Source organism: Melospiza melodia, chromosome 10 (assembly GCF_035770615.1).
Source record: "Melospiza melodia melodia isolate bMelMel2 chromosome 10, bMelMel2.pri, whole genome shotgun sequence".
Taxonomy (NCBI): Eukaryota; Metazoa; Chordata; class Aves; order Passeriformes; family Passerellidae; genus Melospiza; species Melospiza melodia.
The window spans coordinates 22,363,047-22,384,837 of NC_086203.1; the positions used below are offsets into that span (position 1 = coordinate 22,363,047).

At 59.5% G+C, this 21,791-nt stretch overlaps 1 protein-coding gene across 9 annotated transcripts; it reads left to right on the forward strand.

Annotated features, from left to right (window-relative positions):
* The first annotated feature begins 223 nt into the window (after nt 1–223).
* Nucleotides 224–21,212, forward strand: USP19 (ubiquitin specific peptidase 19). 9 transcript variants are annotated; one of them, XM_063164855.1, is made up of 28 exons: nt 231–320; nt 3,989–4,088; nt 4,243–4,487; nt 6,273–6,329; nt 7,412–7,540; nt 8,096–8,229; nt 8,541–8,948; nt 9,273–9,540; nt 9,670–9,826; nt 9,928–9,999; nt 10,518–10,633; nt 10,960–11,174; nt 11,456–11,657; nt 11,740–11,873; nt 12,053–12,211; nt 12,293–12,403; nt 12,552–12,662; nt 12,817–12,918; nt 13,136–13,276; nt 13,439–13,557; nt 13,804–13,941; nt 14,030–14,394; nt 15,054–15,164; nt 15,671–15,887; nt 16,207–16,359; nt 16,467–16,630; nt 16,711–16,889; nt 18,705–19,796. In XM_063164855.1, the coding sequence occupies exons 3-28, from the start codon at nt 4,379–4,381 to the stop codon at nt 18,936–18,938; spliced, it is 4,305 nt and encodes a 1,434-aa protein (XP_063020925.1). In that variant the 5' UTR covers nt 231–320; nt 3,989–4,088; nt 4,243–4,378; the 3' UTR covers nt 18,939–19,796. The 9 variants fall into 9 exon arrangements, with proteins under 9 accessions (XP_063020930.1, XP_063020932.1, XP_063020924.1 ...); XM_063164860.1 differs by lacking the exons at nt 3,989–4,088; nt 18,705–19,796 and adding an exon at nt 21,049–21,212 and having other exon boundaries at nt 224–320; XM_063164862.1 differs by lacking the exons at nt 3,989–4,088; nt 18,705–19,796 and adding an exon at nt 21,049–21,212 and having other exon boundaries at nt 224–320; nt 10,966–11,174.
* Nucleotides 21,213–21,791: the final 579 nt, after the last annotated feature.

Sequence of the window (21,791 nt, forward strand, 5' to 3'; positions counted from 1 at the left end):
GGGGGCATAGCGGGCGGGAATCGGCAGCGGGGCTGGGAGGCACAGCACAGCCGGGATAATCCCCCAGAGCAGCCCGGCAGTGCCAGGCTCAGCCCCGGAACGCCCGCGGACGAGCCCGGCGCCCCCGCGCGCTCCCGGTGCCGCGGGAACGCGCCGGCACCACCCCCGGCCCGCGTCACGTGACTCCATCCCTCGCTCCCGTGTCACGTGGGCGTGCCCGGCGGTTCCCGGAAGTGCGTCACGGGCTCGGGCCTGTCTCCGTTGTCGGCCCGCTCGGAACTTCGGCGCGGCACAAACAGACCGGAGCGGCGGGCGGGGCCGTGAGTGCGGGGAGGGCCGGGCCGGCCGGGCCGGGGCGGCGGCGGGGCCCGGGGGCGGCGAGCGGCGCCTGGGCCAGCGCGGGGTGAGGGCCGCAGCGGCGGGCAGGGCCCGGGGGCGGCGGGAGGCCGGGATGCGGCCCGTGGGCACGGGAGCCGGAGCGGCGGAGAGCGAGGCAGGCAGCGGATGGCGGTGGCGGCGGCCTGTGCCGGGCCTGAGCGGAGAGAACGTGCGGGGCGGCAGAGCTGGGCCCGGGGGGCTGAGAGCGGTGCTCGGCAGGACGGGCCGAGCGCGGCAGCCCCGGGCAGGAGCCGGCGCGGTGACCTCGTGCTCTGCCCGCCGGGGCCGCTCGCACAAACACCGCCCACAGAAACACCGCTCACACACAAACACCGCTCACACACAAACACCGGTCACACAAACACCGTTCGCACTCCCTTTGCCCTCTCTCGGTGCCTGGGGCCGGGCAGCGGCGCGCGGGAGGCCGGAGCCGCCGGCTGCTGTCCGAACGCTCTCATCACTATCCCTGCCCGTGCCCCGCGGGTTGGAGCTGGGTGATTTCCAAGGTTTCCTTCCAGCTCACACCGTTCTGTGGTTCGGTGATCGTTCCCAGAACGAGGGAGCTGGGCCTGCCGGGTTCCCCACTCAGCAAAGGCTCCTTGCTGTCACACTGCGTTGGGTGCACAGTGATTTTCACGTGGGTTGCAAACATTTTGTGTGACAGTGCCGGCTTGAGTAGCTGCCCCAGGGACTCTGTGCTTGCCCTGGCTCCACCCGTGTGTCAGGCATGCCCAGAAACAAAAATAAAAGTCAAGCTTGAGCCTTGGGATTTCTGGTCCCTCAGGGGAGCAAGAAACAGAAGGTGACTGAAGTATTTGTGTACATGGGGGACATGTTTATGTTATCTGCGTTTAGGACATGGAGGATCCAAAAGTCCCTGGAAAGATGATGCTGTTGGAATAGCCAACCTTGTCTGCAGCTACCCCTGGAAAGGCCTTTGGGCACTGATGGGGAGTGCTGTGGACAAGAATCAGGGAGCTCCTCCTGCCAAACCTGCCCCAGGCACGGGACACAAATTGCATCTCATTGAGCCCTTTGTGCTGTCCTTCCTGGTCTGGTGCTGCTCTGGGGAGGAGTGGCCCTTCTCCTTGGCCTCTTGCTCCCTTTCCTCTGGCCAGTCAAAATATTTGCAGTCTCAGCATGAGCTGGGTTGGGAAACTGCTCGGGGGCAAGACACGGTTAGGAGAAATCCCCGGCTGGATCTGGATCTGGTTCACCCCACAGCACAAAGGCAGGGAGAGCAGAGGACAGGGAAGCACTTCTGCTCCCTGCAGCAGCATGGCCACGCTTCCCTAGCTCTGGGGATTGAGTAAGGTTTTGTGGGAGTGCCCAGCTCATCAGGTGCGTCCCAGAGGTTCACCTGGCATCTAGCCAGAGCAGCCTTGCGCCATCTCTCCCCTGCAGTGACTCCTGCTGTGCTAACAGGAGTGGTGCCAAAACCTTTGTGCACCCAGGGGCTGAACGTGCTGCCCGTGGGAGCGTTTCCTGGTGGCAAAAAGTCTCTTATTCACCTATTTAATCTCTGAGGAACCTGTGCTTTCCCTTCACTCCTCCAAAACCTTGGGGTGTGTGCAGCAGCCTCGGGCTGCCATCAGTCTGGCAGCTGCAATGGGCAGAGCTCCAGCCCCCTTGGTTCCTGCCTGCTGTGAGGAATGGCTGGCAGCAAAGCACCCGGGGGAGCTGAGCCTCAGCGAGGCGTGAGAGCAGCAGGCTTCTCCTGGAGCAGTGACAAGCAGCCATGCAACCCCGCCTCTCTTCCTCACCCCTTCTTGGGCAGAGGCCTGTCCTTTCTCAGCCCTCCAGGACCCTTCTCAGAGCTTGCTTTCAGCCCTGCCCAGCAGTTATCCTCTGCCACCCCTTTGGAGGTGCAGGGCAGGGCCTCTCCTGACCCTGCATGAAGCAGTCACTGTTTCTTGAGTCCTATTTCTCCTGGGGTTTTCACCCTGGAGGCAGAAGAAATACAACAAAAAATGCTTTCCCATGTTTGCCAAGCCCAGGTGAGCTTCTTCAGCACCAGGGGCCTGGAGCTGAGTGACAGCCTGCAGCTGGCATCAGAGGCCTAGCCTGGTGAATCACTGCCACTTTCCCTGCTGTGGGGGCCCTTCCCATTCCATCTGGAGCCAGAAATGCTTCTGCATCCTGGAGAGACCCAGTGAGTGCAGCAGCATGGGGGTGCTGCTGCTGCCCTCCCACTCTTTCAAGCTCTTTGGGACTGATGCTGGACCCTTCTCAGCATCTCAGTCTCCAGATCACTTGGGCCTCTCCACCGTGGGTGGCAGGAGTTGTCTGTGCCAGGCAGTTGGGCTGGACACAGCTTTTCACTTGGCTTCAGTGGTTCTTGGTGGTGAGGGTGGGTCGGCCTGAGAGGAGTGGTTTGGATGCAGCACCGGTCATGGGGCTGGCTTTGCCAGAGCTGAGGGAACCCCAGGCTGCTTTGATCATTGGGCTTCCTCTCGGTTTGTGGCTGCAGCTCCACATTTGTGGTTGCTTGTTGCCCCAGACATTTCTAGGCAACAAATGCCCTGGCAACATGGGGCCAGCAGGACAGAGCTGGCAGTGTCCTTCCTCTGTCAGGGTGCCTCCCTTGGAGCTGCCTTCTGCCATGGCTGTGCCCATGCACAGCGAGGGGTCTGTGCTTGCACATGGGTGCAGGCAGAACAGGGTGTTCCCGAGGGACAGCTTGCCTCCCACTGGAGGAGAGGCTGGCTCAGGGGAGCTGGGCTAGGCCAAGGTGTTGTTGGGCTTGGCTCCACGTCCTCACATGGGAGCTGGGCCGTGGGCTGCGTGTGAAACGGTGCCCTGGGAGCTGTGGCAGGCAGCTGGCACCTGGGGGTGGGCAGGATCCGAGTGGCTGGGCCTGTTTCTGTGCTGCAAACCCCTGCAGGCTGGCAGGCACTGCCAGGGTCAGGGTGTGCAGCCAGGGCAGCGAGGGAGGAAACCTTCCCAGCTCTCTGCTCTCACCGCCTCCATGGAGGCACCTCCAGTGGGACTGTTTTCAGGGGTTGTTTTGGCTCTGCTCTCTCAAAGCCCTGAACACTGTGGGGTGACACTGATGAGTGCACCTGGGCCAGCAGCTCCCAAACCCTGTTGGGGAGCTGGCTTTGTAGAGAGGGCATGTCTGCAAAGGGGGCAGGGTGAACAACTTACATGCCCTGCTCAGCCTACTCTCTTCCTGGGCCACGAGGAGCAGAGGTGTCCTGTTTCCAGGCCAGGCCCCGCTGACGCTGTCTGTAAACTGGCTGGGAGATAAATATTCAAGGTGCAGTCATGCTGTTTAAGTTCCCAGCTAGTGGGAGAAGGGGGAGGAACTCTCCTTTTGCCAGGAAGCTCTGCTCTCATCTGTCATGGGAGCCTGTCCCAGGCCTGCTTCCTTCTTAGGGTGTTACTGGCTCCTATTCTGGCGCTGTTGCACAGGACACTGTTTGACTGAAATAGCTGTCTCTCCAAGCTGTGTGACAGGCTCCCCCCGTTGACTCTGGAGGCTCAGTTTTGCAGATCCAGGCCTCCTCATGTCCTTGCCCTCAGCTGTGTCTCGGGGTGTTAGTGCCAGCAGCTGCTCTGGGCCGGTGTTGCTATAGTGGGAGCCATGAGCATGACACTTGCTTTCCAGGTTTTTAATGCGTGCCACATACTGAAGACCCCTGATTGTATGTTGGGAGCTCTGACAAGCCCATGCTTTTGGCAGTAAGCATTGTAGCAGCTGTGATGAGGTAGGTTTCCTCACTGAGTGCTGCATGGGGCTTCCCATAAACAACATGGTGAAGGTCATGTAAGGGCACCGCCCTGAGGCAAAGAGTGGATCCTGCTGCTGTTGGGCCTTTTCCACCTGCTCCTCCTGCCATGCTTGCTGTTTCCTCTCTTTAGGCCATTACTTCCTTGCCAGAGAGTTTGACCACAGAGAGTCGCCAAGATAGCTGGGCCAGGAAGAAAACGTCGCACCCCTGACCCAGACTCCATTAGCGACCCCGGCGGGCTGTTTGTGTCCTCCAAACGGCTGAAAATGTCCAGCAGCACAAATGCCCCTGGCCAGAGGAGAGCGTCTCGGGGCTTGGATGATGCCACCAACAAGAAGAAGCAAAAGGATCGAGCCAATCAGGAAAGCAAGGAAGGTGAGAGCCCCTCAGCATCCCTGGTGAGCAGGCCTGTGGTGTCTCAGCCTCGCAGCCTGGGAGCCTCTCAGCCATCTGCTGCAGGATAAGCAGATTTGACTAATCACTTCCTGCAGCTTATGGTAACCCATGTGATGTGGGATCTTCTTCGACACAGTGTCCTCCCTGGACCTGTAACCTCCTTCCTTTGGGCACTACTTAGCCCCAGCAATGTTAGGAAGGTTGGGCCTGTGGCCTTGTTAGCTAAAGTCTGGAGCTGGCCTTGGTGATTGTTTCTAGACTCTGCTTTGGACTGGGTTTGATCTGCCCCAATCCAGCGAGAGTGGAACTGAAACCTGTGAGTGCTCTTGCAGCAGGAGGCAGTGCTGCTTCTTTCCCCTCAGTTTGCTGAGGCCAGTGTTGTGAGGCAGTGACCAGGAGTGCAAGGCCTGCGGGTGGGGCTGGTGCTTTAGCTTCTGAGTCAGAACAGGGTGTGGCTCAGGTGAAGTAGTTGCTGTAGAGTAATTCCTTCTGTAACTGTCTTGTATCCTTTGACAAAAATGTTGCTTCGGGTGCAGGGAATGCCTGTGGGCAGGATGCCTGCAAGAGTTTCTGTGGCTCTGGGAAGCTGTTTGATTGCTGTGCCTGCTCTGTTATGATTATTGTAACCTCAAAATCACAGGGTGTTTTATAGGCCAAGGTAATTGAGTGCTTGGCGAGGTCTGCCAGAGCGGCCGGGCACAGTCCCTGATGTGAAATCCCACGGTGCAGAGCACAGCACTGTGCTTTCTCTGTGTGGGAGGACTGTGCCTCTGGTAGGGCTTGACTCTGCATCCTCTGACGTGGGGGCCATCTTGAGGGCAGCCATGCTGCCCCTGTCCCCTCTGTGAGTGGTGGTGAGGGGCTGTAGATCCTCCAGGCAGTGCTACTGCCATGCTTCTCACGCTGCCAGCCCCACCAGCACCTTTGCACCAGTGGCTGTGGTGGTCAGCAGCAGTTTCCTACTGGTTTTTAGCCAGTCAAGGGAGGCAGTGACAGCCCTCTGAGTGTTCTCGAGTGGAGACCACAGTTCCTGTTGCCATTACTTCTCTGCTTCAGGAGAAGGTGCTGTCGCTTTCGGTTCCTTGCCTGGCAGAGTTCACTGTCCTGTGGGGCTAGAGCAGGCCTGGAGACACTTCTGGCTGTTGGAGATAATTCTGTGAGTGGCAGGGATTAGGTGTCAAGTCAGTTTGGTTCCCCACCCTGATCTGGAAGGAGGTTTTCAGATGTGGACATTGGCAGCTTGTGCAGGAATGGAAATGTTAAAGTGCAGCTGGGCCACGTGGTTCTCTGGTTACAGCAGAATTAGTTTGAGCATGACCAAACACCAGGTTCTTTCTGTCAGATCAAGACAGGACTCCTCTATATGGCTGGAGGCGGGGACCTGGTGAACTGAGCTGGGCAACACAGCTGAGCCTGGGTGCCAAAAGCTCACAATGAGATGTGCCTCAAAAAAGCAGTGCCTACATGGTGCAGAATTGTTGTGTTGCTCCCACTCTGGTACTGTTTAGAGTAGGATATGGTGGTGTGGCCCAGAGCAGCTGTCCTGGCACTGACTTGCTGCAGTGCTGCAGGCAGGACTCTGGGGAAGGAGAAATGTGAGAAAGCAGAGGAGGGAGGTGGGCAGCACATGCAGGATGAAAGGCCTGGACACAGATTCAGGGTAGAAAGAGGTGATGTGTGAAATTTTCAGCATCAGCTTGCTGGCCTATGTTGTGAGGTGACAGAATGACAGACCTGGCTGCACTCTGCTTCTCTGCCCACCAGTGTCTCGCCCTGAGCTCGAGCAGGCTGAGACTGCCCAGGAGAAGGACTCAGAGGAGGGTAAGTGGAGGTGTGTGCCAGCTGTCACTGCATGGCCATGGAGTGCCCTTGCCAAGGGATCTGAAGCTCTCACCTTGTTGTCCAGTGCTCTGGCATTGAGCAGAGCTAACGTGAGCACTCCCTTGCCTCAGTGTTTATCTTAACAGTATGTGGCCTTCCCAGGGGCAGAGAAAGGCTGTCTGCAAGGAAGAGGCCCTGGGTATGTGGCTGGCTGCTTGCAACCGAGGTGTCACAGTGTCACTGAGCACAGGCCTGGGACACCTTGCTGCTGACACCTGCTCTGCTTGTTTCTGAGTAGGACATGATGCTGTGCTGGGAACATCTCAAGCTGTGTCACCTTGTGGGCAGCATTGGCTGGTTTCTGTCTCAGTCCAGGCCTGCTTTGAGGACAGAGTAGGATGTCCTTGTGCTCCAGGGGTAGAACAAACCTGATTGAAGTCAAGGTGATCAAAATCATTTCCTTGTGTTGAAGACTTCAGGGCATCAAAGGCCACACCTGGAGTGTGGCAGGCACACAATGGAAGTTCTGCCTGCACCAGAGTATCAGTGCTGCACTCTTTTCTCACCCGTTACAGCGTACTTTCCCCCTGGCCAGCCTGCACATCTTTCATCCTTGTTAGCCACGCTCACCTGGCAGGAGTACAGTGCTTTGATGGTTGCAGCTGGGCTGCTTGGTTTGCATATGCAAAGGGGAAGTGGCAATTTCTGATTGTGGTCAGAGTCCACCTAAATCCCCCAGAGTAATTCTGTGGCTTCCTCGTTCCTTGGGAAAGCAGTAATTGCTTTGTCGTTGGCAGGAGCCACCCTCTCTTCCCAGCTGCCACTGCTGCTTGTGGCACTGCCAAGAACAGCGCTGCCTTTCTGATCTCTCTGGTTCCCACTGGGATTCATCTGCCCTGCTGATGTGTTCTTGTTTGTGGCCTCTCTGATGAGGGCAGGTCCCTTTTAATTGTCCTGATCTGTGTTCCCTGCGGTGACCTCCTTAACTGCGTGTGTATTCAGGCTTGTGTTCCCCAGCCAAGGAGTGGGCACTTCAGGCTCATTCCCCAGCAAGTGGGTGACATTTCCCTCCCTTTTCCTAGAGCTGCTGCTGGACTGGAAGCAGAATGCCGATGAGATCATTATCAAGTTGAATTTGGGCACTGGAGCTCTGAAGGCAGAGGATGTACGTGCTGATTTCACTGACACCGACTGTGTGGTCAAACTACCAGGTATGGGAATGGAGCAACTGCTGCAAGCATTTGTCCATTGGGATTTGGCACAGCTCTGGGCCAAGCACGGGATTGCTGCAGGCAGACATCAAACTTTTCCCTCAGAGGCAATGCCCTGCTCTCAGCTGGCACACAGTCAGGCAGCAGACAGGAACGATAGGAGAGCATTGTAGAGCTGGGGAGGACAGGAGCTGGCCTCTGTGCCAAGTGACCAAGTGTGCACGGCCGCGCCAGTGCGTCTCTGTCTCTGTCCCCTGCTTGCTGGGATGGCTGAGTCAGTGCCGGGTATTCTTTGGAAAAGTGACTGTGCCTCTGAGGGTGGGGAGGCCCAGGGCCTTCCCGCTGGGAAGAAGGCCAGCCAGATGTACAAAGCAAGTTCAGGGAAGCTGGCTGGAGCCCTGGAAGGCTTCTGGGGTATGGTGGCAGCCTGCCTGCAGCCTTCTTGGCTCTGAATGAGTGCTTCCTTCATCCTGGGGGCAGGTGAAAGGGGGCTGTGGGTTAGGTGACAGCTGCCTGGAGCACTGCCTGAGGTACTGGTTCCCCTCTGCTTTACAGACGGGCGCCAGTGGAGCTGTCAGTTCTATGAGGAGATTGAGAGCTCCTGCAGCAAGATCCAGTGCAAGAAGGGCAACTTTCTCCAGCTTGTGCTGCAGAAGAAGATCCCACTCCATAACTGGTCTTCACTTCTGGTAAGGAGGGAATGATCTGTCTGTTAAGTGAACTCATGGAGCCCTGGGGAGCTGGGGTGAGCTCCGAGCTCCCTGCTGTTGAGCTGCCCAGGGAGCAGCATGGGACACATCAGTCATCTACGTGCTGCATGAGCCATCTGCCACTGTCCCAGGGAGTCATACCCCTGTTTCTGCCTGCCGTGCCTTCCCAGGTTCTGGAGTACAGTCCTGGTGCAGTCTGGGAAGGGAGAGTGAGGGTGAGGGGTTGATAGGGATCCTGAAAGATGGTGCTACCTGAGTACCTTCCCACTGTGCTGCATTGCTTTTTACAGAAAAAAAGGAAAGACGGATCCAAAGAAGTGGCCAAAGGGGCTGCGTGCTGGGAGAACGGCAAGGAGAAGGCTGCTTCTGCAGAGCTGACCCCTGAAGAGCCGAAGGCTGAAGGCACAGAGCCACCGAGATCCCGGCGGGAGCCCTCCAACCCCAAGCGTGCTCCAGGAAGAAGCGAGGTCCTGGGAGGGAAGAGCCCAGCCAGCCCAGGGACACAGAGTGGCCCCAGTGCCAAGCGGGCAGTGTACCTCAAAGTGGCTCCCACGGAAGAGGAGCCGAACGCCCGGGTCAGCGGGGGCACAGAGCCCAGCAAGGGGCACGGCACGAGGGCCGGCAGCCGCCGCAATGGCAGAGCCAGCCAGGCTGATGCACCCGCGGCCCTGGCAGACCTCGCGCTGCCACTCGAGAAGGTACCTGGGCACCTGGCTGGGCAGGGTGCCCCTGCTTCCTCTGCCCTGTGCGGGGGATGCTGGAGCCAGCCCTGCTGATGAGGGTGAGGTGGGCTCCGGGATGCTGAGGGCTGACAGGAGAACCTGTGGTGGAGGAGAGGGTGAAGTGAGGACCCTGCAGTTGCTGTGCTGTGGTGCTAGTGGGGCTGGGCTGGCATGGGATGTGTGGGGGAAGCAGGTGGTATGGAGCTGTGCCTGACTGGCTGGCAGGAGCCGCAGTGGGTGGGCCAGGGCAGCTCAGGGGTGACAGTGTCTGTGTTTCACTGTGTGTTTCTGCATTGAAAGGCTGTGGTTTTGGCCAAAGAGAGTGTTCCCGTGGAGATGCCACCTCTTGCAGCTACCACAGAGGTGCTCCCTCATCGTGTTGCCTCCTGTGTTGAGAAGAGAGTCCTGCAGCCTGGCAGCCCTACTGAGGCCTTACGGAGCCGGGACTGCCTGCCCATCCTGGGAGAGAGCTCTAAGGCCGTCCCAGTGGCCACCCCTCCCATGGGCAGGGATGGTGAGAAGAGGGACTGGTCCAAGGACGACGTGGCTCTGGAAGCAGCAGCTGATGGTGAGTGGCCAGAGCCCATGGGGTGAGCCTGGTCAGGAAGGTCCATCTGCTCAGGACCTTTCCTGGGTTAGCTTGCAGCCCCAACATGCAAGGAAGATAACTTCTCTCTCTGTGGTTTTCCTTACTCAGAGCCAGAGCCTTTTGTAAGCCTGACCTTTGTCAAGAATGACTCATATGAGAAGGGCAATGATCTGGTGGTGGTGCATGTCTATGTGAAGGAGATCCACAAGGAGACATCCAAAGTGTTGTTCCGGGAACAAGACTTCACACTAGTGTTCCAGACGAGGTACAAGCTTGCCTCAGGATGATGCCAGGCTGCTGCAGAGCTCCTGATTGCAGCTGGGCTGCTTGTTTGTTCACCTCTGCTCACTCCCAATTTCTCTGCAGTGATACGAACTTCCTTCGTCTCCATCCTGGCTGTGGGCCCCACACGGTGTTCCGGTGGCAGGTGAAGCTCAGGTATGAGTCCTGTCCTACTAAGCCACGCCAGGGCAGGGGAGGTGAGAGTGCAGAGCTGGAGCAGGAGCCAGTCCCATCTGGAGGTTCTGTATGGGGAATGCTCGTTTCCTCATCTGGAGGTTTCACTTACACCATGCTGCACTGGTGCTGTGAGCCTGCTCTGCCTTGGCTGTGTGCTCACTTGCAGGGGAGGAAGTTCCAGCGTCTCCTTGCCTGCAGTTTGCCCCAGGCTGTTCTAGAGCTCTTGGGGACAGAGCTAGACCAGCTTGTGTGCCCTTTGGGTAGGATGTGCAGCAGGAGAGAGCCAAGCAGAATGGATCTGTCAGAAAAGGGATGCTCTGTGTGCTCAGTGTGGCCAGGCTCGAGGGTTTCCACCCTGCTGTGTCAGGGCTACCTCAGGATTAGTGCTAGCAGGGTCCCTACTGCCTGGAGGCTATGGGTCTGCCATGCAAAGGCCTTGGCATGTCTGAGGCTGCTGTGGGGTCTGGGGCATCTCTGACTTGCTTTGTGCCTTGCAGGAACCTTATTGAGCCGGACCAGTGCACGTACAACTTCACGGTGTCTCGCATCGATGTCTGCCTGAAGAAACGCCAGAGCCAGCGCTGGGGGGGGCTGGAGGCTCCAGCCACACGAGGTCTGCACCCTGCCTTCTGTCCTGCCTTCTGTCCTGCCTTCTGTCCTGCCTGCCTGCTGCACTGCAGGGTGCCATGGGCCCTCCTCACCACTGCCAGCTGCCGCTGGATCCTCTGGCACGGGATGGTGGGGAAGGAGAGGGGCTGAGTGGGTGCAGGTGGGAGGGACGTGAGGCAGGGTGTGAGCCAAGTGTACGGGAAGGGCACTGCTGTTTCCCTTGCTCACAGGTAGGAGAGAGCCTGTGTAAGTGTGGACTGAACAGTTCAGCCCCAGTGTGGGCAGTGTATGGTGCTGCTAACCACAGGCCCACCCTTCCCCCTTTTTAAGGTGCAGTGGGTGGTGCAAAGGTTGCCATGCCTACAGGCCCTACCCCTCTGGATAAGAACCCTCCGGGCAGTAACCAGCACCCCCTCTCCAGCAAGGAAGAGGCCCGAACCAGCGACAAAGAGAAGCCACGTGTGGAAGATGGGGCTCTGGATGGTGTGGCAGCCCGTACGGGCCCAGAGCACTTGGCAGTGAAGCAAGAGCCACACATTCCTTCGGTGAGTGTGGTCACACTGGGTCTGACCTGGATAGGGGAAAGAGAGACACCTCCTCAGTGCCACTCTGGAGACTGAAGTACTCCTGGAGGAGGAGGTGGTGCCCCTCACTCATAGTTGGCAGGATTGGGGGCAACTGTTGGCCTGTCTGTCCCAGTCCAAGTGGGAGATGGTGTGATGGCTCCAACCCTCTCTAGGGGTTTTCTTGGGCTTTTGAGTTCCTCTGGTGTTCCCAGAGACACTCCCTGAGTGCCACACCCTCACACCTGCCTCTGCTTTGGCAGCCCAAACCAACATGTATGGTGCCACCAATGACACACAGCCCAGTGAGTGCCGAGAGCGTGGAGGATGATGAGGATGAGGATGAGAAGAAGAAGGTCTGCCTGCCTGGCTTCACAGGTCTGGTGAACTTGGGCAACACCTGCTTCATGAACAGCGTCATCCAGTCCCTGTCCAACACCCGGGAGCTGCGTGACTACTTCCATGGTGAGCCCACACGGGGAGTCCAGCAGAGCTTGACCACTTGGATGAAGCCAGCAGCCACCCTGAACTCCTGCATCTCTTGCAGATCGGTCCTTTGAGTCAGAAATCAACTACAACAACCCGCTGGGGACGGGTGGACGCCTGGCCATCGGCTTTGCCATGCTGCTCAGAGCACTCTGGAAGGGCACACACCATGCCTTCCAGCCCTCTAAACTGAAGGTAGGGCCCCTGGCATTGGTGCTTACAGGAGTAGCTATGGGTCTCCAGCATTCCTTTGTGGGCACCTGGCTGCCCTGCAAGTGCCACAGAGAGCTGTGGGTGCAGCCAGGGTTTGTGCATGGGGCAGGCAGTGCTGCCAGAGCTCTGCTGACCAGCCCTGACTGCTGTGCTCCCCACAGGCAATTGTGGCCAGCAAGGCCAGCCAGTTCACTGGCTATGCCCAGCATGATGCTCAGGAGTTCATGGCCTTCCTGCTCGATGGCCTGCACGAGGACCTCAACCGCATCCAGAACAAGCCCTACACAGAGACTGTTGACTCGGATGGGAGGCCTGATGAGGTGAGGGTGTTCCTCCCCCAGAGTCACCGGGGAGAGCAGCCTGGGTGGTTTAATGAGGTGCTAAGCCCTTTCTTCCTGCAGGTGGTAGCTGAGGAGGCTTGGCAACGACACAAGATGAGGAATGACTCGTTCATAGTAGACCTCTTCCAGGGCCAGTACAAATCCAAGCTCGTCTGCCCGATGTGCTCCAAGGTAGGGCAGCCCTGAAGGTTCTGTCCCTGTCCTGGTTGTGCAGAAGTAGGCTCGTGACACTCAGAGAGCACAGGGCAAGGGTGGGTCCATTGGATCTGCTGCTCAGCCACAAGCACTTCCCACAGCTGAGTGTGTTTTTGTTCTACAGGTGTCTATTACCTTTGACCCCTTCCTGTACCTCCCCGTGCCCCTCCCACAGAAGCAAAAGGTGCTGACTGTCTACTACTTTGCAAAGGAGCCACACAAGAAACCCATCAAGGTAAAGGATACCTTTACCCTGGGGAGGGAGCCGAAGAAGGCTCCTGGAGGTGCCCCGGGCAGCTGGTCATGTGCCAACTGGCTAAGCCCTGTGTTGAGTAACGGCCTTCATGCCTTAGTGTGCTGTGACTAATGTGGCACTTTCTCGGTGGCAGTTCCTTGTGAGTATCAGCAAGGAGAACTCCAGTGCCATGGAGGTGCTTGACTCGGTTGCCCACAGTGTGCGTGTGAAACCAGAGAACCTGCGCCTGGCTGAGGTGAGAGTGCTGGGCAGATACCTCCTCTGGAGGGTTGGGCCACCATAGTAGGGCCTGGGGATGTCCATCTTTCCCTTGTGACGTGGTGAGATGAGCACAGCATCCTTGGGCTGCTGCTCTTCCCACAGCTCACTGTGAGACAGTGGTCTGTGGCTCTCTGAGGAGAGGACACATAGGGCAGCCCTCACACGGCCATGCTCCACTGCTTTCCTGGCAGGTGATCAAGAATCACTTCCACCGCATGTTCCTGCCCTCTAACTCACTAGACACAGTCTCGCCAACGGACCTGCTGCTGTGCTTTGAGGTGCTGTCCCCAGAGCTGGCCAAGGAGCGTGTGGTGGAGCTGCAGGTCCAGCAGGTAAGAAAGCATATCGGGATTGCTGGGAGGGATGCAGGAAGGCTGAGCCCTGAGTAGGAGGGGCAGAACTGCACACAAGGGCAGTTAGCTACAGCCAGCATGAATGCCCACCTTGTCCTGCCCAGGTGCCCTTCCCTGTCCAACGGGTCCTTTCTCCTGCAGCGTCCACAGGTGCCCAGTGGCCCTGTCGCCAAGTGTGCAGCCTGCCAGAAGAAGCAGCTGCCAGAGGATGAGAAGCTCAAGCGCTGCACGAGGTGCTATCGAGTTGGTTACTGCAACGTGTGAGTTGGCTTGGTGCCTGGCAGGGATGGAGGATCTCCTGCTGTGAAGGGCTGGTGGGAGAGCTCTGCCTGCTGGGAGAAGGTGGGATGGATCTGCCCTTTGGGATGGAGCCAGTTGAATTCCTGGTGTTCCCCTTGTCCCCAGCACACTCCTCTGGCCCTGCACTGCTTCTTCCCAGGCTGTTCAAGGATGCTGAGTTCAGCAGGGGCTGTATGTATGTCTGACATGCCGTGTATGTGTTACAGGGCATGTCAGAAAACACACTGGCCAGACCACAAGGCCTCGTGCCGTCCTGAGAACATCGGTTTCCCCTTCCTCATCAGCGTGCCCGAGTCCCGCCTCACCTACGCCCGCCTGGCCCAGCTGCTGGAAGGCTACGCCAGGTGAGAGTCTGGGGAAGGAGGGTGCTTCTGCCTGGAGCTGAGCTCAGCCCCGTGTCTGGCCAGCTCTAACTCCCACCTCCATGCCCAGGTACTCAGTCAGCGTGTTCCAGCCTCCGTTCCAGTTGGGCCGGATGTCACCGGAGCAGGGGCTGCAGCCTCTGCACTCGGACAAGCTGGAGCCCCTGGCCAAGAGCAGCTGTGCAGCAGCCACCTCTGCCCCCGAGCTGGGAGATGGGGACAGGGTTTCCAGCCTCCCTCAGGAGCCCCCGCTCTCCCCAGCTGTGCCTGAGCTGCAGCCAGAGATGGGGGATACTACCACTGTCCGGAGCAAAGTCCTGACAGCCAGGAGTTCCCTCCTGAGCTTGGATTCAGGGTTCTCTGAGCACATGGAGTCGCAGGGTGACAGCTGTTGTGAGAAGGAGCCGTCCTATGAGAGAGCCCTCAAGCCAGAAGGTAAGAGGTGCTGAAGCGCTGGCTGTGTCTGTCCCAGGACCTCGGGCAATTTTCCCTCCTTGGGGTGACCTTCCAGCACAGCATCTCTTCTACACCTGTGAGCTTGGTCTGGAGACTCTTGGGATCACAGATGAGGACATGGGAGCTTTGTTTTGGCACTCTTGCCTCACCTGAAATGCCTGTCTACCCACGCTCTGCCCTGCCCTGGCAAAGCCCAGGGTGTAGAGCAGAGACCTGATGAGCAGAGGCTGGAGTGCTGTGTTGTTGTGGGAGAGGTGGGAATGCAGGGGCTGGCAGAAGTCCTGTGGGAGCAAGGCAGAGCTGGTGCAGGCTGAGCCCCTGGGGGCTGTGAGCAAAGCACTTGGCTGGCTCTGACTCAGCTGCATGGGACCAGCCTCTCGCGCTCGGCTGCCTGGCTGTCACGTTTCCAGACACTCGTCTCAGGATGGCAGCAATGTGCAGTGAAGGGGCAAGGCAGGCAGAGGAGCACAGCTTGCCAGGGGCAGGCGCCTGCTAAAAATAGTCAAGGACACGGGCACGTGGTTGTGTCCCTTCAAGGCCGTAGCATGTGAGGTGGGGGTGGGGGCGCTGCAAATTCTTGGCCCCTACGCAGGGCAGACAGGCATTGCCACCACAAATCTGTCCCTGCCTCTTCACAGCTGCCATCCCTGGGTACCAACACACTCCAGACTCACTGAGTGCCCGCGCCACGCAGTTCTACATCACTAAGATCGACGCCGCCAACCGAGAGCACAAGCTGGAAGATAAAGGTGAGCCAGAGCCCTGTAAAGCACCACCTTCATCCCTTACAGCCTCTGGGAGGGCAGTGGATCTGCCTGGGATGAGATGAGCCCAGGTGTCCACACTGGACAGTAAAAGCTGCATATGACAGGGGAGGGAAGGGCTCTACTGCACAGAGCCTCTGTCTAGAAGCTCCTCTTGGGTATGACATTCCTGCTCTCATCAGCAAATAGGCCAATTCCTTCCAACCTCATGTATTCTCAGAGGGTCTGTGATCTCTGGGTCACCTCTTTGTTTGAATAGAACGTCCACACCAAGTGCTGTTTGTGAGGGTGCTGCTGATGAGAGGGCTGTGCCAGTGTTGCACCCTGCAGGCTGAGGGGCTCTGCAAGATGAACCTAGCCAGGGGGGTACCTGTCTCTTTCTGGCAGCACTTTTTGATTTCTGTATCTAACTGGGATGGGCAGGATTGCTCCAGCAAGGTGGCCTGGTCTAACCTGGTGAGGTAGGTGTTGAGGTCTGTGCCCCTTCACAGGTGACATCCCCCTGGATCTGACAGACGACTGCTCCCTTGCCCTGGTGTGGAAGAACAATGAGCGCCTCAAGGAATTTGTGTTGGTAGAATCCAAGGAGTTGGAGTGTGTGGAGGATCCAGGCTCAGCCAGCGAAGCAGCCCGGGCTGGCCACTTCACCCTGGAGCAGTGCCTCAATCTCTTCACGAAGCCTGAAGTCCTGGCCCCAGAGGAAGCGTGGTGAGGAAGGCAGCAGGGTGGGTTCCAGCCAACAGGCCCAGACAGCAGCAGGGGTTTTCCAGGAGCTGCCCAGGCCTGCACGCTGTTTCTGCTGGCAGCCAGGAACAATGGGCTGGCTTTGCCCGTGCACTCGGAAGGGCTAAGCCAGCAGGGAGCAAAGCTAATGCTCTGCAGGGCCATACTGGCCTGCCCTTGACAGAGCAGGCTGAGCCCTCCCACATACCGTTTGCCAGCCCTGCATGTGGGGACCCTGGGGCTGAGCTGGGCTGCAGGGACTGAGGCTCTCTCCATGCCAGTAACGAGCACACTCTTCCCCCAGGTACTGCCCCAAGTGCAAGCAGCACCGCGAGGCTTCCAAGCAGCTGATGCTGTGGCGGCTGCCCAACGTCCTCATCATCCAGCTCAAGCGCTTCTCCTTCCGCAGCTTTATTTGGAGGGACAAGATCAATGACATGGTGGACTTTCCTGTCCGGTGAGAGCCCAGGGGATGATGTGCCTGGGTTGGCACTGCCTCTGCTGACCTGCAACCCAGCCTGCATAAAACTGATCACCCTTGACAGTCACTGTGTCTCTCTACAGGAGTCTGGACCTGAGCAAGTTCTGCATTGGTCGGAAGGGTGAGCAGCAGCTGCCTATGTACGACCTGTATGCTGTGATCAACCACTATGGAGGCATGATTGGAGGGCACTACACAGCGTACGCCCGCCTGCCCAACGACAAGAACAGCCAGCGCAGCGATGTGGGTGAGCATCTGTCCCCCTGGCCACCCCTCTGCTCCCGCAGCCGTGACTTGTCTGCTTGCTTAACCCTGCCTCCTCCTCAGGCTGGCGGCTCTTTGACGACAGCACAGTCACCACGGTGGATGAGAGCCAGGTGGTGACCAGATACGCCTATGTCCTCTTCTACCGCCGGAGGAACTCTCCTGTGGAGAGACCCCTGCCAGGACATCCCTCAGACCACCGCGCCGAGCGCACCCCCTCTGCCGAAGCTGCTGCCAGCCAGGTGAGCACTCGCGTCCCTTTCGCCGCTGTTGGAGCCACGGAGCCTTGAAATGTGCTCAGGGGCCCTCGTGCAGGGCCCTGCCTGTCTTTACCTGCACTCACAGAGCCTGGTGCAGCTGTGGTGCAGTGCCTGTATCCCTTTGATACCAGAGAGCTTGCGTCAGCTGGGCATTGGAGCCTGTCTTGCCTTGTTCTCACTGTGGGCTTGGGACAGTCCCTGTCCTGAGGGCTCACAGGAGAGCTGGTTTCATCATCAGTGTGGAAGTGCTGATGGGAGGGCACTGGAAGAGGAAGAAGGGGGCACAGCCTCACTGGGGTCTGCACTGGAGAAGGGGCTGTGAGCGGTGCAGTAGGATCTGGTCGTGCCAGGGAGCAGTAAGAACTTGCCCACCGAAGCTACTTTCAAGGCAGGGTGGGGAACACTTTCTACTGGGGCCCAACTCAGGGCCAAGCCAAGTGCAAAAAAGGTAAATGCCAGTGCTGAGCTAGAGGCCTGGCAGCCTTCACAGGGTGCTGTAGAGAAACCTGCCAGAGCGAGCTCTGTTGCTGGGTGGCCTGGGAGGGAGGGACGGGGGTGGGCCAGACGGCAGGGTGCTTTCAGAATGCTTTCAGTGGTAGGGAATGGCTGCACTGATCTTCTTGTGAAAGTCAGGAAGGCCTAGGCTGGTGCCCACCTGGTGAGATCCTATGCACCATTGTGCTGCAGACGTTCCCTCCATGCTCAGCACCTCTGTGGGCCCACAGAGTCTGAGGACAATGCTCAGTTCATCTCCAGCATGACTGCACATGTGTGCCCTGAGGGGCCCTTCTGGCCTGGCCTCCCTGCCCCTCTGGCTCATCCTCCCCTTGGCCTGGTGTTGGTTAGGCATCCCAGCTCTGCTCTCTTGCCTGAGGACAAGCTGTTTGTCTCGGAGGCCGGCAGGGCTGTCTGGCATGTTGGTGTCTACCTGCTTGGGCTGTTCCTGCCCTGCGTGCGTGTTCTGGAGCAGCCCCACTCACTGGGGACACCCTGAGCAATGAGAAAGCCGTGCTGCTTTTCACACACTGGTGGTGAGAGGCTTCAGGGACTGAACTGGCACTGTGGCTCACTGTATGCCCCATGGCACTGGGGTTCATCAGGTTGCTCTGTGGCACTGGGGCTCATTGGGCCTCTTGCAGCACCGGTTCCCCTGCAGTAATGGGATGCATTGGATCCCAGTGGGGCTCAGCAGGTCCCCAAGCACCCTGGACCACCTGCGCCCTCCAGAGACCTACCTGCTCCCTGACTGGCTGCTCTGCATGATCACCGCCATGAAGGGCCAAGCTGTGGTTGGCTGCCTGTGGAAAATCCTCCTGGAACCTGGGCTACAATTGGTTGTCAGAGCATTCCTACCCTCCAAAGCAGAGCTGTGACTGGCTGTACTGGCACTGCGCCTCCTGCTCCTGCTGCTCCAGCTGGCTCTGGATTGGCTGTCATGTCAAAGATCCTGTTGGGATCACAGAAGCTGGGCTGTGATTGGCTGCTGCCTGCTCCCTTGCCTCCCGGACCCACCAATGCAAGCGCGTCTGCTCCATCGGGATCCAGCTGCTGGCTTCACCCCCCGCAGTCCCGTGAAGACCCTGCCCGTGCTGCCTCCCACAGAGCCACCCAGCGGAGCCCCACACACCAGAGACCCCGAAGAGCTGCGGGGGCGGGCGCGACCGCGACGGTGCTGCATGGGGAGGCGGGCTGGCTGGGCACGGGGCTGGGCTTGCAGGCAGCCGCCTGCCCCGGGGGATGGCAAGGGGTGTTGCCCGTTGTGTTCTCCAAGTGCTGACGCAGGTTTCCACATCGCAGGCTTCTCTGATCTGGCAGGAACTGGAGGCTGAAGAACAAGAGCTGCAGCTTGAGGCACCCCAAAGGCCTGCAAGAAACTCTTGGAGGCCCTGTGGCCAGAAGCGAAGTCCGGGCACCCCCCAGCACCCAGATGAAGGCTGCGTCAGATACTTTGTCCTGGCCACCACGGCTGCAATTGTGGCTCTCTTCCTGAACGTCTTCTACCCACTCATTTACCAGCCCCGCTGGAGATAGGCCCAGGCGCGTGGCCAGCTGCGGGAGCAGGGCCGCCAGGGCACGCGCCGTCCTAGGACGCTCTGAGACCAAGACATGAGGCAGCAGGACAGAAATCGCTGGGAAAGACTCGCCAAGGGAAACATGGGGCTGTTGGCTCCTGTCTGTCTGCTCTGGCATCTCCTGTGCCAGCTGGCAGGCCTGTGTGGCCAGCCTGCTACTTTGCCAAGGCACAGCCCAGAACCAGAAGCTCCTTTGCCCTTCCTTACTGCCCACTGGGAGTGGGGCAGGCCTCAAGGCTACCTGCTGCTCAAGAAGGGACGTTGCTGCTGCAGCCTTGCTGGGGCCTGAGAGCCCTGTGGGCACATCAACCATCTCTGCTTGGCTCTCAAGAAGGAAATGGAGACCTGCCGGGAGGCTGCAGCAAGGGCAGGATGCCCTGACACGGGCCCTGGCTGGCCACCTCTCTCAGCTGTGCTGCTGCAGGAGCCTTGAGCTCCCCTGGGGCTGGGTTATCCTTGGCTAGCCCAGTCTGCCCTGCTAGCCTTCTGCTGAGCCTTCTGGTGCCAGCTGCCTGTGTGCTGGGAGTGTGTGCCACACTCCTGTGCTGGGGCTGGACGGGCTTGTCACCAGGGGCTTGTGTGCTTCCCTGCTCAGCCCCAGACAGCCAGGGAGCCTGACAATCCAGACTGAGGTGCCCATGGTGGGCACCGTGGGGCTGTGTGCTGGTAGCATCTGGGGGAGTTGGTCTCTTCAGGGCAGTGTGGTGCAGCACCTCATTTGCGAGGGTACCAGCTGCCCATGCTGCGGGAGAGGCGTGGGGTCAGGGAGCACAGATATGGCCATGGTGCATTAATAAAGCCAGGTTTTCCAAAGAAATGCAGCATTCCTGTCCTGTGTGCTGGGACTCCCACACAGAGGTGAGGACTCCACACTGGGGTCACCTGAGGCCACTATGTGACCCAGCTGGCACCAGAACCATCCCTTGGGCTTTGCTGGGTGCCTGGTGCACCTTGTGTGGCAGCAGGCTCAGGAGTGAGCTCCGCCTGCCCGTGCCATGGGGCACAGGCTGGGCTCCAGTCCCAGCTGTTCAGTGGTAGCCTCATGGGACACGTGCAGGGTGTGGGGAGCCCGGCAGAGCCAGGAGCAGGCAGTCCCCTGAGGCTGGGGCACAGGCTGCCACTCCAACCGTGTCTGACATTGAGACGTGTTGCCCTTGGCTGCGTGTGGCTCAGACGGCTCTGGCGTATCTGGGTGTGAGAGGTGACTTCAGAGCCCTGTGACTTTCTTTTCCGTCTCCACTGCTGTTCTGCCGGCAGTGCCCTCAGCTGGCCTGGGAGGGATGCTTTGCAGTGAAGGGGTTCCTCTGTGTTTCAGGCCAGGGCCTGAGCTGGACTCCCCCTACCTCTGTCCCACACCCCTCCTCCACGTGCTGAGGTTTACTCCCCTCCCAAGCAGGTCCCAGCCGGGGAGCACGGCAGGGCTGTGCCGTGGTCATGAGGTGCCTGTCCTGGAACAGTCGCCTCATTGTCTGCAGCCCTGGGTCTCAGCAGCTTCCCCCGCTCACCCGCGGTGCCGGCCTCGTGGGTCTGAGTCAGTGCCCGGCACCAGTGGGCTGACCTCTGCTCCGACTGCTGCTGGCACCCCAGCCTTGGGGCCCACAAGCCGCTGCCTGCACCTGCCTGACCTCACCGGCGGTGGGTGGCCGGCAGTGAGACCTGACAAAGTGCTCTCAGCCCTGGAAATCCCCTCTGGCCCTGCTCTGTTCCTCAGACCTCCGGCAGGCACTGGCAGCGTGCCTGTGGCCCGTCACTGCCGCCCGTGCTGGGGTGCAGGGCTGTGCTCCGCCCTGGGGCAGGAGTGCTGAGGCCTGGCCCTCCTGCCGGGCCGGAGGGGCTGCCTCCAGCAGCCCTGGGCACGCTGCTTCCCTCTGCCCTGTCCCTGGGCACGCTGCTTCCCTCTGCCCTGCCCTGGGGTTTGCCACCAGCTGCTGCTCTCCAAGCCCAGGGGCTGCACATTCTGCGTGTGGGGCTGTGTCACTCCCGGGCACCTCTGCAGCTCCCCGGGAGCAGGGAGGGAGATGGGTGGGCAGGGTGCAAGTCTCCCTCTCATGCCCACCTTCTGCTTGCAGGGACTGCCCCCGGTGCCGTTCGGATCCGGCCTGGCCCCCGAAGGAGCCCCGCCGCTGGCTGCGGAAGGCCTCCCCGAGCGTTTTGCCAGCCCCGCCGAGCGCCCAGCCCCCTCCTACAGCAGCATGGAAGAAGTCGACTAGGGTGTCATGGGGGGCCTGGCCTGGGGGTGTGGGCCAGGCCAGGCACTGGGGGGTGGGGGGATGGGGGGAATCGGGGTTTGTCCTGCGCTCATTAAACTCTCTGAACTCCACTCGCCTCTGCTGCCTGCTGTCCCTTGGGACCCTCTGCCCCCTCGTGAGTCAGGGCACCATGTCCCCGGTGTGCAGTTAGGACCCCCAGCACTCTGCTGCCACAGGTGCCCTCGTGCTCCAGTGTTCCCTGGTGTGACTTGGTGCTCTCTATCCCCTAATATCCCTCAGGGACCGGTGCTATTGCCGGGTGCACTCCGCAGCAGCGGCAGGGGACACAGTGTTCCCTGGTGCCTGCTGCCTCGTGTGCTCTGCTGCTGGCTGCTCCCTGATGTCTCGTGTCCCCTGTGCAAATCCCGCCGCTTTAGTGTCCCGTGCCTTCTCCTGTGCCCTGGTGCTGGTGGGACGAGCCGTGCAAGTCCCGGAGTTTCAGTGCCTGTTGTGCGCTGAAGTGCCTCGTTCCCGCTGCCTGTCTTGTCACCTGCTGTCCCTAGCGCTCTGCTCCCTGGTGTCCCCGGGCGTGCCCTACTGCCTTGTGTCCCTCGCGCCCGGTA

What these genes read in the sequence shown, in the direction of transcription:
- USP19 (XM_063164854.1), top strand. Translation starts at nt 4,379, where the DNA reads ATGTCCAGCAGCACAAATGCCCCTGGCCAGAGGAGAGCGTCTCGGGGC. An exon ending in CAATCAGGAAAGCAAGGAAG is followed by an intron (nt 4,488 to 6,272) that starts GTGAGAGCCCCT and finishes TCTGCCCACCAG; the next exon opens with TGTCTCGCCCTGAGCTCGAG. An exon ending in CACACAAGAAACCCATCAAG is followed by an intron (nt 12,663 to 12,816) that starts GTAAAGGATACC and finishes TCTCGGTGGCAG; the next exon opens with TTCCTTGTGAGTATCAGCAA.